Genomic DNA, 17,085 nt, shown 5'->3' on the forward strand with positions numbered 1-17,085 from the left:
AAGGAGATGGTTGTCAAGTCCCTTGAGTCCTCAATTGAAGAGATTTTAGACTCAAATCTCTCAAGGAGTGTGGTAATAACCTTTTCAACCACCCTGCGATCACTAAAGTCCTCACCAAGCAGCCTTTTGCTGTTGACAGTGGCCATAATCCTGTCTGAGTATTGTTTAATACTCTCAGACTCCTTCATCTTCAAGTTTTCAAAGTCTCTCCTTAAGTTAATCACTTGTTGCTGCCTAGTTTTATCTGACCCCATGAACTCCTCCTTTAACCTTTCCCATGCTTCCTTAGGTGTGCTGCAGGCCATGATTCGAGTGAAGATTACATCTGTCACTCCATTTTGCAAGTAGGCCAAAGCTTTGTGCTTCTTAGTGCTCTCCTCAGCATGCTGCCTCATTTGAGCAATCGTGGGATTGGCCTTCAATGGAGGTGGTTCGATGTCATTCTCAACTACACTCCATAAGTCTTGAGCTTGAAGATAAGTCTTCATCTTGACTACCCAAATGTGGTAGTTTTCACCAACGAACACTAGAGGTGGAGGAGATGTGATACTCATCTTGCTGAAATAAACTCAACAGCTTTGATCTCTTGTTCTCAAACTTGTATTCTCACAACAAATCAACCAACAAAACAGAGGCCCTCAAAGACTTAAGCTCTGATTACCATTTGTTGGAACAATGGTAGCAACTTTGCCAAGAATCAAAACAAAGATCAGAAAAATGAAAAATGAGAGAAAAGAGTTTGAACAAAGTTGTAACAGATAGTTCATTTCATTAAAAAATCAAATATATGTGAAGGTTACAAAAATAGACAGTTACCTAACAATGTAACTGCTCCCACTAATAATCAACTAATACAAGTTAAATTTCAAACTAAAGCAAGCTGATATATTAGCCATTACATCCATTACATCAAAAATCTTACTAACTTAGATTACAAATTACAAACAAACTAAAGCTGGTTACATTGGAACAAAAAGAACAAAATGGTCCTAAGTTGGTTGCTGTATTCGGTTCTGCACCACTGCTGGTCTGCTTACTAACTTGCTGGCCATATGTTGCATTGCAGGCCAATGCTCAACAAGAACCTTCAGACCTCAAAAGAATAATAGAAATAAACTTTTATGCTTGTTCCATTTTTCCTTCTCGATGACCTCCATATAGTAGGCATTATATTATTAAAAAAGGAAAACATTAATAAATTACAGAATTATAAGAGATAAATTACTAGCAAAATAATTCAGATTTGTGTAAGTTGAGCTTGGTTAATCACTTATTCTTGTTGCCATTATGCCCTTGGTAGATTTTTGTCTTATATTGTAGGTTTGACTGACAAATGCACTCTCAACAATTAGTTCCTTATTTGGTGAGGGTCTAGCTATACTTAGAGGTGTGATTTATCTGTTGGTGATGCTGCATGCACTTGATTTACCTTAATTTCTTGTTCCTGAAGTTCCATTACAGTTCATTTAGTTCTTCATTCATGTTGGCATTTTTCTTCCAGCGAAGTAGACGATGAGGCAGTTTTGAGTTCACTGTGGGAGAGATACGAGAACACTGCTGATAAGGTATGTCTTCATGTGTTAAAACTTTTCTGAATCCTTTTTAAGTAGTTCTAGTTTCACTGCATTTGTAGAGTTTTCTTTTATGTATTCATTTTAGTTAATGAGTTTCATGTGTTCTTTTTCCTAGATTTGGTCAAAGAAAAGGAATGATTTATTAACAACTTGGTAGGAGGTGATAATGACATATAATATAAGCCGTTATTAGACTACCTCTAAATGGAGTAGAGTTGATCATGGGCTGGGCGGCCCGGCCCGGCCCGAAGGCCCGCCCTAAAAATGGGAGGGTTTGGGTAAAAATATAGGCCGGAAAAATGGGCTTGGGCAAAAAACGAGGCTGTTTAGAAAACGGGCGGGCCTCTGTAAGGGTTTTTGGTCTGAACCCGCCCTACCAATTATATATTAATATATATTTTTATTTTATTTTTAATTATTTAAAATTTTAATATAACCATTTTTATTATATTATTAATTTGTGTATTGTTTTAAGAATTGTTTTAGTATTATTTTTATTTGTTTTAATATTTGTTTTATGTTTTTAAATATATTTGATTTATTATATTTTAAAACCTTTTTATTTAATGAAATAAAAAATTTAATATAATGGCCGGGCCGGGCTCGCTTAGTAATTTTATTTCGAGCGGGGCTTGGGCAAAATTTTAGGCCCATATTTGGTAGGGCAGGGCCTAGTAGATGGGCCTAAAATTTATATGGGCCGGCCCAACCCGACCTGCTTCGCCCATGATCACCTCTAAAATGGAGTGTGGTCATTATGCTAAAGGTAAAAGATTTAGAGAGGAAACCTGTCTTGAACCTTCAAGCATGGGAAGTTCATTCATGATTGTTTAGTATTATTGTAGTATTCTTAACTACTCACAGAGTATACAATTCACAATTTTAAAGGCTCTTAGGTGATGCTTGGAAATAATTTTACTAGGTCTTTTAGGTGTTTTCTCACTTTAGTTGACCTCTCATCAGTTTTGAGCAATTGCTTTTCTGGTTTATTCTTTTTCCCTCCTGGAATTTAGGTCTTTTACATGTATGCTCATATTTATAAAAATAGTAACTTATTATTGAAATATTTATGCCAAAATATTAACGTTCATCTTTAAGGTTTATATTTATTGATGAAATTATCTTCAGTTTTCTATATTCATGTCTTGCCTCCCCAATTTGCATGACTTTAGGAGGAAAAAAAAAGGTTGTTTCATGTTTTCCTCAAGCAGTTTCTGATAGTATTCAAGAATTGGGAGCCTGTTAAATATGGCCAATTGCCAGAGGCTGCCTCAACGGCTATTCAACCTGGAGAGAATTCTACAAGTGGTAATGATATTGTTGGTTGTTTTGCTGGGCATCCTTCTGAGATAATCTTGACTTTGACTGAAGAGATTATGCAAATAACCACTTTGGTCTCTGAGAGTAAGTTGATGTTTATCTTTTGAGGAAGTTGCTTTCATTCATTTGGGCTGATTACTTGTTGGTAGGAAGGACTTACTTTTATCACATTTATAGGAAAAAAGAAAAAAAATTGGAAATTGAATTAGAATGGGGAAAAACTTCTACATTTTAAAACCTTTGTTCTTTGAGGAAGAAAAAAAAATGTTAGCTATACTTAAAAATATAAAATTTTATATGCAACCTAAACTTTGTTAAGAACTAGTTCAGTTTAAAGAAAAAAAAACTAGTTCAGTTTAAAGTTTTATTTTTTAATGTGATAAATTTTCTGATAATAATTTTTTAATGTGATAATTGATTAAAATTTTGTTTGTTCTTTGTAGTTTTATAGGATATCCCTTGTAATTGCTAGAACTCCTATTTATGTTATCACACTATTGTTATGTCCTTTATTGGAAAACATTGACTGTTTATTTTTCAAAATACTATCAATCAAAAGACATTGTTACTGGAGATTATTATGGGTGGAAACGGTTGTATGCTCTCTTAATTCTCTCATTTTTATGATTCTCTTTTCTTATATTTTGATTTATTATCTAGTATAAATGTCTAATAGGTAATTTTATTTTCTTTGTTCTTTTCATTATGAATCCAGTAAATACTAGTGCGGGACGCACAACAACAGACCTTCCTGCAGCAACTATAAGCTTCATAATCACTTCCGAAGGGTTACCTATTTTGTATGCTTTAAAAATTATTGCTCGTTCACTGCATAATTGCAGAGTTTTTAGCTACTATGATGGAATTCAGAAACTTACAGCACTAATGAAAGGTTGATTAATTTATTAATGGCCTATGTATTGTTACTTTAGATACTGTCAGTTTTTGTTTGTAGTGTACTGATACTGAAATTCAATTGCATGTCATTAGAGGTCTAATGTTTTCTGTAGTGGTCAAATTTTTTGTGATGTTGCTATTTTGTAAAAACTTGTCGATCAGGTCTTGGATTGTTTTGAGGCTTAACTGGTATTAATTATGTATCTTTTTCAACAGGGTATTATTCTAATTAGTAATTCTTCAATTTGATTCTTTTTTGTATTCTAATTTTTCCCATTAATTCTGACACGAACTTGTCCTTTTTTATTTGTACTTCTAATTAAACTTAAATGGGAGTTTGAATTTTATTGCTGAATTCCTTTTTTTCTTTTTCTTTCTTTTTTGTAATTCCAGGGGCAGTTATCCAACTCAAAACAATGACTGGTTCACTTTCTGTTGATGAGAATTTTTCTAATTTTCTTACAGAGAAAATAGAGTTCTTACAGCGAATACTTGTATATGTGGTGTCAATCATATGTAGCTTAATTGATTTAGATTCAAATATATATGAGAAAGCTCAGATGTACAATATTACTGAAGGTTCTTATGAAACTGGTGCTTCATCTTCAATTGACTCTTCTAATAGTTTAAAGGGTTCTCTTTCTGAAACAAGGCTACACTGGCATCAGAAGGCTATTGTCTCAGTGATGGAAGCCGGTGGCCTTAATTGGTTAGTAGGTAAGTTAGGCGGTTCTGTTTATCATCTCATGTAACTTGGTAACATGCGTGAACCATTTTCTATGGCTGCAAAACATATATTACTTTGAACAGCAACAGAATAGAAGATACCATGAGGCTGTAATATGTTTATTTGTTATGCTAAAAATTGAAAAATAATAACCTTATAATTGGTAATTGGTACTCTTCTTTTTATACATATCATGCTCTCATTATTTGTTAGATTATGCTTGCTTATATCTTCAAGAATGAATTTTTTTGGGTTCTTTTAGACTTAGTATGATCTCCTCTCCAATATTCTCCATCATTAGTTGCTATCTTGCTAGCATTGATTATTTCTATCTTGTTTAAACATTTTGTGTGCTTGCTATAACTTGCTTATAAAAAATTTGATTCCCATAATTTCAATTTGTTTGGTTGCATTCATATTACTTTAATTAATCACTTGGACATCCCAATTTAACCTTCATTTTGGGAGTGTAAGACTAACTTGGTTGGCATGTTTGATTATGTTGTCATCTCTCATTTTTTTTTTCAATTTCCTAAATTAGAATTTGCTGAGGGTTATTGAGTTATGTACTTTATTTATTGCTTTCTGACGTTGACTCCATCCTTAAACCTCAAGGAGCCCTCTCACTGTATTAAAAGGATGGCAGCATTCGGAAACCTAGGGCCTTGAAGATTCACCCACTATTTGATTACCACCTTACACCATGATTATAATCTTAGTTGTGTTTTTAGTTGAAATGTTTCTCAATCTGAAACTAACTTAATATATTCTTTGCATTTATTTTTGTTCATCAAAACTGTTTGTTTTTCAGAGTTGATGCGTGTCATGAGAAGGTTGAGCATGAAAGAACAGTGGACAGATATGCCACTGCAGTGCTTGACTTTGAGAACCCTTTGTGTTGCACTTTCTAATAATTCTCGTGGTCAAAATCATTTCAAAAGCATTGGAGGGCTTGAAGTTCTATTGGATGGACTTGCACTTCCACCAATTAATATGCTACTTTTAAAGAGTGACTCAAATGCTGATGGGCCAAGGTACTTTGTGAAACTATTTAGGGTTTTCACTTGTGTCTTGATATTCTATTGAACTTACTCGTTAGAACCAGTAAGTTCTATTTGGTTTTGTTGTTGAGGAGGTAAAGCTAAAATGTTTCCTAGTCACCTACTTTTAATTTTCCATCAGCTGCATCTCCTCCTCACCTTATTTTTGGTCGCTTGATGACATAACTGAGCTTATCATGTGTTTTTTTGTTCTGGTTAAATTTTCTTTCCTTTTTGTCTGCTTCTATTTGTTATTTAAAACCTAAACCTTTTAGTTATTTAGTGAACGAACATAGATACATGGAATGTGAAAAGGTGTATTAGAAATTCTAAGAGAAATTATGAGGAATTCATGAAGAATTCTTAGAGAAACTTTTAAGAATTCATAAAGATATCTAAGAGAAATTAAGATGAAGAAATTCCAGCCTTGTATATGACATAGGTAGAGTGTAATAAGAAAGAAAATTCACACTCAAAATCCCTTTATTTTAGCCTTTCTGTAGTGAATTCATCTATTAAAATTTTGATTCAATGTTAAAAAATACAGCTTTTACAGTATCTTATATATTCAAAATTTTATCCTTACCAAAATTGATATTTCTCTTGGCCTTGTAATTTGTCCCTCTAAATAGAAGTTTTGGGATAATAAGACATATTTCACAAAGGTTATAACCATAGTGTTATACATTTTCCTAGTTAAGGGACAACAACAATTGTAACCCTTTTGATGAGATGAGTGCCCTAAAAAGATGCATTTGATTAACTTTGGATCAAGTGTACATTGTTGATGAGAGGAAACATGGACATAGATTAAAATTCAAAGACTTTGGATGGAATATTAGTCACAACTCTGTTTGGTGGAAAGGGGCATCAAATTTCAAGGTTCGTGATGACAGTCTATAGATCAAATATGTGGCAGTTAAGTTTGTTCCCCCAACCCCCAAAATGTTTAGGAACATTACCACTGAACATAATGGATCCAGGTACCTTAAGAAGGTGTTTGTTTTTCTTTTTAGCTATCAGATTTTGTTTAGGAGTATCTACAGATGAACTCTAATGAATAATCCCATTTTCTAGGAGATAACTGTTGAAATATGTATATATTTTAAATTTATTTAGGTAGATAAATCTTATTTGGGTAGATAAGTTTTATTCATATTCTAGAAATATTTTTATTTTATCTTTTAGTAGTTTACTAGAATAAGGGAACTATTTTCTTTTTTTCACTATCATCATTATTTTTAATAGTTACAAGAGCAGAATTATCATCATTAGCTTCAAACCCTGGCTTTAACATTACTTTTCTCCTTGTCTCCTCTCTTCTAACCTTAGAAAAAATCTCACGAAGTTTTGGAAACGGTTTTTTCCCTAGGATCTGAGATCTCACTTCATCAAATTCTTTATTTAAACCAGCCAGAAACAAATAAGCTCTTTCATTCTCTTCTTTTTTCATAGCTTTTACACCATCTCCGGGACACTCCTATTCATCATTATAACACTGATCCAGTTCTTGCCAAAGAGACATCATCTCATTATAATAAAGAGTAACTTCTTTTTCCCCTTGCCTAGCTTTCCACAGTTTTATTTTTAACTCAAAAATCTGTGAAGCGTTTTCTAAATCTGAATAGGTGTCTTTCACAGCGTCTCAAACATCTTTAGCAATTGGGAGAAAAAGAAAATGTTTACCTATGGAAGCTTCCATGGAATTAATAAGCCACGCAATTACCATAGAATTTTCTGACCTCCACTTGCTCATCTTTGGATCACCCACCTGTGGTTGCTCAACTTCTCCATTTAAATGACCTAGCTTGCCACGCCCATCAATTGCTAATTTTACGGATTGCGACCATTCCAGATAATTCTTGCCATTCAACTTGTGAGATGTCAGTTGAAAAGAAAGGTGAGACACCTCTGTCCCTTGAGTCATTGTACTCTCGGTAGTTGTTTCAACTGTAGAACTTTCTTCCTCTGTTTGATTGCTGGATCTCTTATCTCCAGTGAAGGCTGTTTTAACCATGATGTTACTAAAGATTTTAACCTAACTCTGATACCATGAAAGATTTTAAGAGAGCTTTGAATAAAATTGTACTTCTCTTATTAACTAAAGAATTGAACTTAAATAGAGAAAAAAGTCCTAATCCTAATTGGGAAAATAGTTCCTTATTCTAATAAACTACTAAAACATAAAAAGAAAATAGTTCCTTATTCTAGTAAACTACTAAAAGATAAAATAAAAATATTTTTAGAATATGAATAAAACTTATCTACCCAAATAAATTTAAAATATATACATATTTCAACAGAATATGATCATGTCCAACACATTAGTACTTCAATCTATCCTTTTGGTTCCAAAGTTAACATGCAACTTGCTGTGAATTAGTAAACATACTAGAGATTAAAAGTGTACTGCTAGGTTTTCCTCCCATTGCTTATTTTAGGATTTGGATTCGAGGAGGGCGATTGGTATTACTAAGGAAGTTGGAGATCTCTACCAAATTAGGGCTAACGATCCTTAGAATGCTTAGACTCATTATGTTGCCTCCTCTACTATCAATGTTTCGAGTTTATCTTCATTTCCTGATAAAGATGGTGCGATAATTCTATGGCATTTTTATCTAGGACACCCAAATTTCATGTACTTGTCTAAGTTGTTTCTATCATTGTTCATCAATAAAAATCCAAAATCTTTCCCATGTGAGTTTTGTTATTTGGCAAATTGTAACACCTATCTTCTTCAATAATACAAACCATCTCAACCTTTCTCAATCATCCATAGTCAAATTCGTGGACCATTTCGGATTCCAAATATTATTGATGCAAGATGGTTTGCATTCTTTGTTGATAAAAACACCCAAATCACCTAGTTATTACTTATGGAAGATAAATGGGCCTTGTTCAAATTCCATGCTTCAAAATTAATTTCAAGGTAGTATTTATATATTCAGGACTGATAATGCATAAGAACACTTCAATTCAATTCTAGGAAGTTATTAGCAAAAGGGTACACTCAAACATACGGGATAGATTATCTTGAAACATTTACTCCAGTGGCCAAATTAAATTCCATCAGAGTTCTTTTATCAATTGCTGTTAATCTTGATTGGTCTTTACAGCAGCTAGATGTGAAGAATGTTTTCCTAAATGGAGGAACATGAAGAAGCAGTGTTTCGAATTCTAAGATACTTGAAGAGTTCACCGGGAAATGGCTTATTCTTCAAGAAATCCGAACAAAGAGGAATTGAAGCTTATACAGATGCAAATTGGGCAGGCTCAATAACAGACAGAAGATCTACATCAGGATACTGTACATTTGTTTGGGGAAACCTTGTGACTTGGCGAATTTATAATTAACACAAAAATTAATGATGTTAATGTTAATGAAAAGGAGGATGAAGGTGTAGAGTCTGATCATGAAAATAAAGAACAAACAAAGGAGTTAATTGTTTACTCAAGAAGAAATCGAAATCAAGAAAGTGGAATCCACCAGATTCATCACCAAGAATCCGACCCGCAAGATCCTGTCAAAAGTCCAGGTAAAGCTCATAATCCAATCAATGAATTTTCTGATTTAGATATTCCAATTGCCAAAAGAAAAGGTGTTAGAAATATTGTCATATATCCCATGTCTAACTTTATATCCTATAAAGCCTTATCTTCGACATTCTCAACCTTTGTTTCGTGTCTCGATACTGTCCAAATACCAAAAAATGTGAAAGATGCTTTACAGGTTCCTGAGTGGAAGGAGGCTATTTTAGAGGAGATACGTGCTTTTGAAAAAACAGGTACATGGGAAACAATGGAATTACCTGTAGGGAAAAAAATAGTGGGCTAGAAATGGGTGTTCACAACCAAATTCAAACCAGATGGATCTTTAGATAGATACAAAGCCCGGTTGGTAGCAAAAGGGTACACTCAAACATACGGGATAGATTATCTTGAAACATTTGCTCCAGTGGCCAAATTAAATTCCGTCAGAGTTCTTTTATCAATTGCTGTTCATCTTGATTGGTCTTTACAGCAGCTATATGTGAAGAATGCTTTCCTAAATGGAAAACTTGAAGAAGAAGTTTACATGGATCCTCTTCCAGGTTTTAAAGAAAAATTTGGAACTCGAGTATGTAAACTCAAGAAATCTTTATACGGTCTGAAGCAGTCTCCTCGAGCTTGGTTTGAACGATTCACTCAAGTTGTTAAAAAACAATGTTACTCATAAAAAACAAACTGTTGTAGCAAGAAGTGGTGCAGAGGCTGAGTTTAGATCAATGGCTCAATGAATTTGTGAAATGGTGTGGTTAAAAAGAATTATGGAAGAGCTGAGGAAACCAATAATTTCACCAATGAAGTTGTACTGTGATAGCAAAGCTGCCATTAGCATTGCTCACAACCTAGTCCGACATGATAGAACTAAACATGTTGAGATTGTTAGACACTTTATCAAGGAGAAGATTGAAGAAGGCCAAGTGTGCATGCCGTTTGTTCCTTCAAAACAACAGATTGCTGACATACTCACCAAAGGACTCTCTAAGACAAGCTTTGATTTTCTTGTAAGCAAGTTGGGCATGATTGATATATATGCACCAACTTGAAGGAGGGTGTTGAAATATGTATATATTTTAAATTTATTTAGGTAGATAAATCTTATTTGGGTAGATAAGTTTTATTCATATTCTAGAAATATTTTTATTTTATCTTTTAGTAGTTTACTAAAATAAGGGAACTATTTTCTTTTTATGTTTTAGTAGTTTATTAGAATAAGAGAACTATTTTCCCAATTAGGATTAGGACTTTTTTTCTCTATTTAAGTTCAATTCTTTAGTTAATAAGAGAAGTACAATTTTATTCAAAGCTCTCTTGAAATCTTTCAATTCCTATTGCTAATGACTTTTGAAAGTGACCAATTGACACTTTTGACTTTATAATTCTCGTGACAAGGATTTTATTCTTGTAAAAATGAAACATTACCTGCCATGTGGTATGAGGCTTCAAAACAGATAATCTTGCCAATGCTCAACATAACAACACTTTTTTGAGCAATGGATTGTATCAGTCAATTGTTTCAAAGTGAACAAACTAAAGCAAAACATGGGTAAAATCTTAAATTGAAAAAGCCAAATGGCTTTGATACCATTAAGAAAAATCATAAGAATGTAATAGCTGTGCAAAGTCATCTTATTTAGCTGTACAGAGTTCTCCAAATTAGTCAACCAAATTCCTTCAGTTTAGTCTATCAAAATCCTAATAATCTTGGAATAAGAACCCCAAATTTCCACATATTTATATTGTACAATTAGTTTATTTTGCATTAGGTTTCTACTCTCTATTAAAGGAGTTTGGCTCTATTCCATTACTTTTTTCATTCATAAATGTTCAATACATGTTTAATCACCATTACAAGTTGATTTTCACATTTAATAGATGGATCTCACATGGGTCGTACACATTTAAATGGTGATGATCATTGTATTGAATATTAATGGATGAGAAAATAATGGAGTGGATTTTAACCCTTATTTAAAGCATTCTGCATTTAAATCTTGAAATTTTAGCAGAATATTTTATTTCTACTTCTCTTTCCTGATCTTTTATTCTGGTGGTTAACTTATATGCAGAGAAAAAAATATATTGTTGAAAATTTTTGAGCTCCATGTTCTTTCATTAGAAGTTCTTAGGGAAGCTGTGTATCCTATATACCATTTTTCTTGTATTCAAAATCTTGTGTGGTTTTGTTGTTTGCAAGTTAATGCTTTACTTGTTTCTGTGTGAAAAATGAAATTTCTTAATCTTTTGAATGCTAATTGGAATTATATCGCTCCTTGAAGATACAATTATATCTTATATAAGTGCATATTTGCTACCATGCTATACTATCTTAAATCTTATGTTTAGTGCAGTAATATGCAGCACACCTATTTTGTTTTTGTGATTCCTCCAAAGTTTTGTAAAGAGTATCTTATAGTGAAAGTATCTAGGAGATTCTTGTATTATAGAAATTGTATCAAATTAGCTTCTGTATTATTAAATGTGCAATCCCTGTACCATTTAAAAGTATCAAATAAGACCAAATTAGAATAAACGTTTACTGTTTAAAATACATCATTTATTGTTTAACAAAGTTAATATTTTTAAAGTTTTTATGGTTCAACAAATGATATCTTTTATCTGGAATTGAACTAGAACTGAAAAAAAAATCAAAAAATTTTTATACAACAAATGTTAACTTTGTTATAATTTAGACTTATTTTATTCTTTTAATACTATTAATAGTATAGGGATTAAGTTAATCCATTTAATAACAAAGACTAATTTGATATAGTATCTCTTAGGTACTTTCACCTTTTTGTGTTATCAATTGTGCATGAAACGCATATTAATGACCTTAACAAGTAATCAGCTTTGAGAATGTGAGTAACCTACAATTCCTATGTGAAAATGAAAGAGTCCATAAATTTGCAAATGGCTTTTGTTCACCTGCTTTCATGCTTCAAGAGTACAAACAACAAATGAAGGATTCTTTTATGCAACAAGACGGCAACCAAGCATCCATTTTATACTTAACAAATGAGGATAATGCTAATAGTTCATTGATGGAGCCTTCTATTCCTTTAATTGACAAGGCTTCTTGTATTCAGCTTTGGAATGATTGTATTGTGAAGCTAAGCAAAGTCCTTTGCTCATTCCTTCTTGCTCCAGAAGATGTTAAATCTTATCATGAACAAATTTCTTCAATTTATGGTGAACTTTCAATTAAATGGGTCATAAAGGTTTTGCTTGTAGTTTTCCCATCCATCAAGACATGTCCATATAAAAATGAACTTCCAAGACATTTATGGTAAGGTTTCTCTGTGTTTTTATTTTCTATTGTAGTTCTATTACGGTATTAATAGGGGCGTAGCCAAGGGGGCGCGTAGGTCTTTGGTTGAATGGTATGATTGCCTTTTCAGGCTTTGGTGAATTGGATATTTTAATTTAATCTCTTTTGGCTCTTTAAATAAATGGAAAATTTGCATTTACGCCCTCTTGAAGAAATTAATTGACTAATTTAAGTCATTTTAACACAATTTTTAGTTTTGGCTCTTCCAATTTTTTTAATTTTATCTTAGCCTCCCTTCCCGTAAAGTAAAATTTGTCCCTGGGTATTGAGCAACATGCAGACTCTTACGAACGATGATTCTATTTTCGTTTAAATATGTCATAAGTTCCTATACTTTTCAGAATTTTAGAATTTAGTTATTGTACTTTTTCAAATTTCAAAATTTAGGTTCAATTATTAATACTGTTTTGTTAAATTTGTTGACATTGTAATGAACTTGACTTTAATAAAAAAATTGACAGTACTAATAGCTGGACTTAAATTTTGAAATCTGAAAAGTATAGAGACTAGATTCTTAGAAACGAAGAGTACAAGGACTTATAGCATATTTTAACCTTCTATTCTTTTTTTAGCTTTATTTTCATCTCCTAGTCTATAACCTTTCACATTGTTTCTTTTTCTTGGAGGGTCTTCATCAATACCTTGCAACATTGTGTTCTCAAGGCCTTCAAAAAGATTCTTACTTCTTCACCTACATTGCTCGAAGTGTTTCGCAAAGCCGGAATATGGGACCTTATATTCTCTGAGAATTTTTTCTATTTAGGATCAGCTTTCGAGGAACCTTTTAAAGAGATTAGTACATACAATGAAGGGTCTCTAGAAAAGCTTGAAAAGTACTCTTCTTGTTGGAGCAATGTTGTTCAACTAAAGGATAATGGGGTTAGAACTATTCAGAGAGAAGTGATAACTTTTGTGGAGTTAGTAGCAACATCTAATGGGAGTCTCAATAACTTGGTAAGTCGTTGTCATATCTAAGGTATTAGTTATGAAACAATTGATCTTCATTGCACTTCATTCATCAAAAAAATAATTTCTTAGCTAGTTACTAGTTAGCCCTTGTTATATAAATTGTAAATAATTAAATTTATATCTATCATATGGTTATGTATTAATTGAAGTATGATTTGGATGTTTGACTCATTGTTTAATTTTGGGTAAATATACATTTTGGTACTTGAACTTGGCTTCAATGTTTGAATTGGTATCTAAGGTTTTTTTGGTCCAATTAAGTACCCAAACTTGGCTTTTTGATTCGAGTTAGTACCTGAACTTGAGTTCATAGTTTCAGGTACAAATTTGAACCAAGAAACAAGTTCAAGTACCTAGTCGGACAAAATTAAATTTTAGGTACCAAATTGAACCTTAAAGCCAAGTTCAAGTACTTTACTGGACAAAAAAAATTCCCTTTATAGTACCAATTAGAATCTTAAAGCCAAGTTCAGGTACCAAAATGTTTATTTACTCTTTAATTTCATTGCATATATGTGCTTGTATGTGTTATGCTATGAATGTTCCAGTTTGTTTTACACTTCTAGCAGTAACATATAAAAGATTTATTCTTGATTAGGTTATAAAGGGTCAGTAAAAGTACCATGAAGGCCGTTGTATTAGGAGTCAGATTACATTTTGCTCTCTCTACTAAAAGAATAGACAAATCAGTCCCTGTATGTTAAATAAAAAAACAAACTGGTTATTCTATTAAAAATTCAATCCCTTTCTACTATTAAAAATTAACTCATGTATGTCAGAATGAGGTACACTTGGCACGTCATATATAACTGTATAGTTATTTTATGAGCCAAACCTGTTTTTAACAATAGATATGGATGAAATTTTTAATAGAAAAGACCAATTTACTCTTGGATCTAATATATAAGGACTAATTTGTCTATTTTTTTGAATAAATGGGGCAAAATGCAATCCTACTCTTAGTAAAAGAGCCTCCATAATACTTTTACCTAAAGGGTTGTATTTTTGTGCTTCTGAGTTTGTTTAACTTTTAACTTCCTCACTATATGTTGTGACAGCCTGAATTGTCTGCTTTAATAAAGGCTCTTGAACAATGTGCTTGTAACCCTGAGATTGCCAGTGTTCTCGCAAAAAGTCTGCTTCAGATATTACAGCAATCAGTTGAGAAAACTATTGCTTCTTTTAACTCACTCAATGCAGTTTCCAGGGTTCTTAAAGTTGCTTGCATTTTGGCCCAAGAATCAAAACAGTCAAGCAACATTAGCTTTGTGACTGATAATAATTATTTGGAAGGGTTTCCGTCTAATGGTCTCCAAAGATTTGATTCACGTGAGATATTCATAATTGAAGGCACGGAAACATGCATGGAAATCTTTAAGGAATTTTTCTCAGTAGCAGATGATGCTAAGAGTTTAATTTTACATGATTCTACCTGCATTGACTGTTTGTTTGAATTGTTTTGGGAAGAAGGCTATAAAAATCATGTTCTTAAATACATTCTTGACCTCATGAAGGTATGTTTTTGATGCTGTTGTAAATATTTTTTTTTTGGTTATTATTATCATTATCAAGTACCATAAAGGCCCCTAGGGGTCAAATTACTTTTTTCTTTCTCTATTAAAAAAATGGGAAAATTGATCATTGTACATTAGATCAAAAAGTAAATTGGTCTTGTTAAAAATTCCATCTACTTCTACTGTTAAGTGATGATGTATTACTATCCGGTTGCTTAAATTAGTCCCTCCATGTCAAAAATTTCATCCATTTCTTCTAGTAAAAGTTCCATCCATTTTGCTTGAATCAATTCTTTTATGTCAGCATGAGGTACACATGACATGTCAAGTGTCATTATCTGGTTGTTCCATCAGCCAAATTAGTACTTAATAGTAAAAATGGATGGAATTTTTAACAAAATGGTCAATTTGCTCTTTCATCTTACATACAGTGATGAATTTGCTCATTTTTTAAATAAAAATGGCAAAATGCAATCTAACTCCTAATATAGAGGTCTACATGGTACTTTTATCTTATTAACTCCTTAATAAATAGACTTGTTCCTCTTATTTTCCCATTTGTTTAGGTTGTATCACTATCAGGAGAAGATCGCAACGCAATGTTATATGTATGCTCAAAATATTTAGAGACCTTCAATCTTATAAAGGAAAAGGAGCAAAGATTTGCTGAACTGTCTATTAATCTGTTGAATGGAATGATGGATATACTCCAGACTGATCTAGTGGTATATTCCCTGCGCTCACTTTTGTGATGCTCATCTTTTAATTTTTCATTTTTTCAAATTTCTTTTCACTTTACCATTAGGATTTGTTTGGTAAAGTGTAATGGAAAATTGAAAGGGTAGAAAAATAGAAAAATGAAAAATATAATTTTTTTTTCTATAGGTATACATGGTAGGAAAGATGGAAAATTTGAAAGAAAGTAATTTTCTTTTCATTCATTGCTTGGTAGGGTTAAAAAATAAAAGGAAAAAAATAAAACATTTGAAAAATATATAATTTTGAACTAAGATACATTTCTCTTTCATTTTCTCCCCTCTCATCAGTCTAATTTGGAATAATTGGTTTTTATGCATTAGGATGAAAAATGATAATCTTTCCTATCTTTTTTCCTCTCACTTTTCTTCCCTACCAAACATACTTTAAGATTTAGTTCCTTTTTTGCTTTTTCATTTTTTCCTTCCATCTCTCCACTTTTTCACCCAACCAAGCATACCCTAAAAGTTGTGTGTCCCTTTGGCAACTTGGCAATTGAATTTTTCCTACAAATTTGATGTTTGTATCAGCATTACCAAGCTTTATTTAGAGATGGAGGATGCTTTTTGCATGTTGTCTCTTTATTGAATGGCACTCTTGATGAAGCACATGGAGAGATGTTGGTTTTGGTTGTCTTACAAACTCTTACCGCTTTGCTTGCAAGGAATGATGCCTCAAAGGTAATTTTCATTTCATTTTTTTGTTTTATTTGTTTCCATGTTGATTAGTTTTTTTTGGAATAATTGGATGCTTTAGGTTAAATTCTGTTATTAGTCATTATACTTTGTGAATGTTGCAGATTTAGTCTTTGTACTTTTTGAAGTGATCAATTTTAGTGTATGTACCTTTTGAATTTTGAAATTTTAGTCATAACCTAAATAGTAGTAGTTAAATTTGTTATTTAATTACTAGTTATGTACTATGCATATGTATGTAGATTTAGTTCATATTTTTCAATTGGATCATTCTAAGTTCTTATACTTTTCAAAATTTAAAATTCCAATCTTGACACAAATGACAGTCGTTGATCCATTAACTAGATTAGTAATGAGTAATATATGGAAATAATAAGCGGACATGACATTTCACGTATAATAATATATTTATTGCATCAGATTTTGAAAATAGTAGAACTTAATTTTATAAATTTAATAGTTATAGTTTGGTGAGAAGTGAAATTTTAAAATTTAAAGAGTAAAATGACTAAATTAAAGTACATGAGCTAAATTCATATTTTTTTGCAAAATACAAGGACTAATAGAAAAATTTAACCAATCCTTTATCTATGCTTTTCCTTAAGGGTGCAAAGAAAGTGATATTTCTTGGTAAAGGACTTTTATTTATGCTTATCCATTCACAAGGTCTAGTTTGCTTTACCATATGTAATGATGCATTTGGAATTCTTCTATTATTC

The 17,085-nt window shown here is 32.0% G+C and overlaps 1 protein-coding gene across 1 annotated transcript in view; it reads left to right on the forward strand.

Annotated features, from left to right (window-relative positions):
* The window catches only part of LOC108486614 (BEACH domain-containing protein B-like), a 47,561-nt gene that overhangs the window by 12,424 nt on the left and 18,052 nt on the right, over window positions 1-17,085 (forward strand). The window contains exons 2-12 of the mRNA XM_017790753.2: window positions 1,502-1,565; window positions 2,747-2,978; window positions 3,640-3,786; window positions 4,185-4,508; window positions 5,330-5,552; window positions 11,171-11,239; window positions 11,953-12,390; window positions 13,059-13,386; window positions 14,460-14,915; window positions 15,482-15,640; window positions 16,202-16,351. Coding sequence (XP_017646242.1) covers window positions 1,502-1,565; window positions 2,747-2,978; window positions 3,640-3,786; window positions 4,185-4,508; window positions 5,330-5,552; window positions 11,171-11,239; window positions 11,953-12,390; window positions 13,059-13,386; window positions 14,460-14,915; window positions 15,482-15,640; window positions 16,202-16,351 — 2,590 coding nt within the window. The remainder of the gene's footprint in view (window positions 1-1,501; window positions 1,566-2,746; window positions 2,979-3,639; window positions 3,787-4,184; window positions 4,509-5,329; window positions 5,553-11,170; window positions 11,240-11,952; window positions 12,391-13,058; window positions 13,387-14,459; window positions 14,916-15,481; window positions 15,641-16,201; window positions 16,352-17,085) is intronic.

The sequence above is a fragment of the Gossypium arboreum genome, chromosome 6, assembly GCF_025698485.1.
Source record: "Gossypium arboreum isolate Shixiya-1 chromosome 6, ASM2569848v2, whole genome shotgun sequence".
In the NCBI taxonomy this organism is placed as follows: Eukaryota; Viridiplantae; Streptophyta; class Magnoliopsida; order Malvales; family Malvaceae; genus Gossypium; species Gossypium arboreum.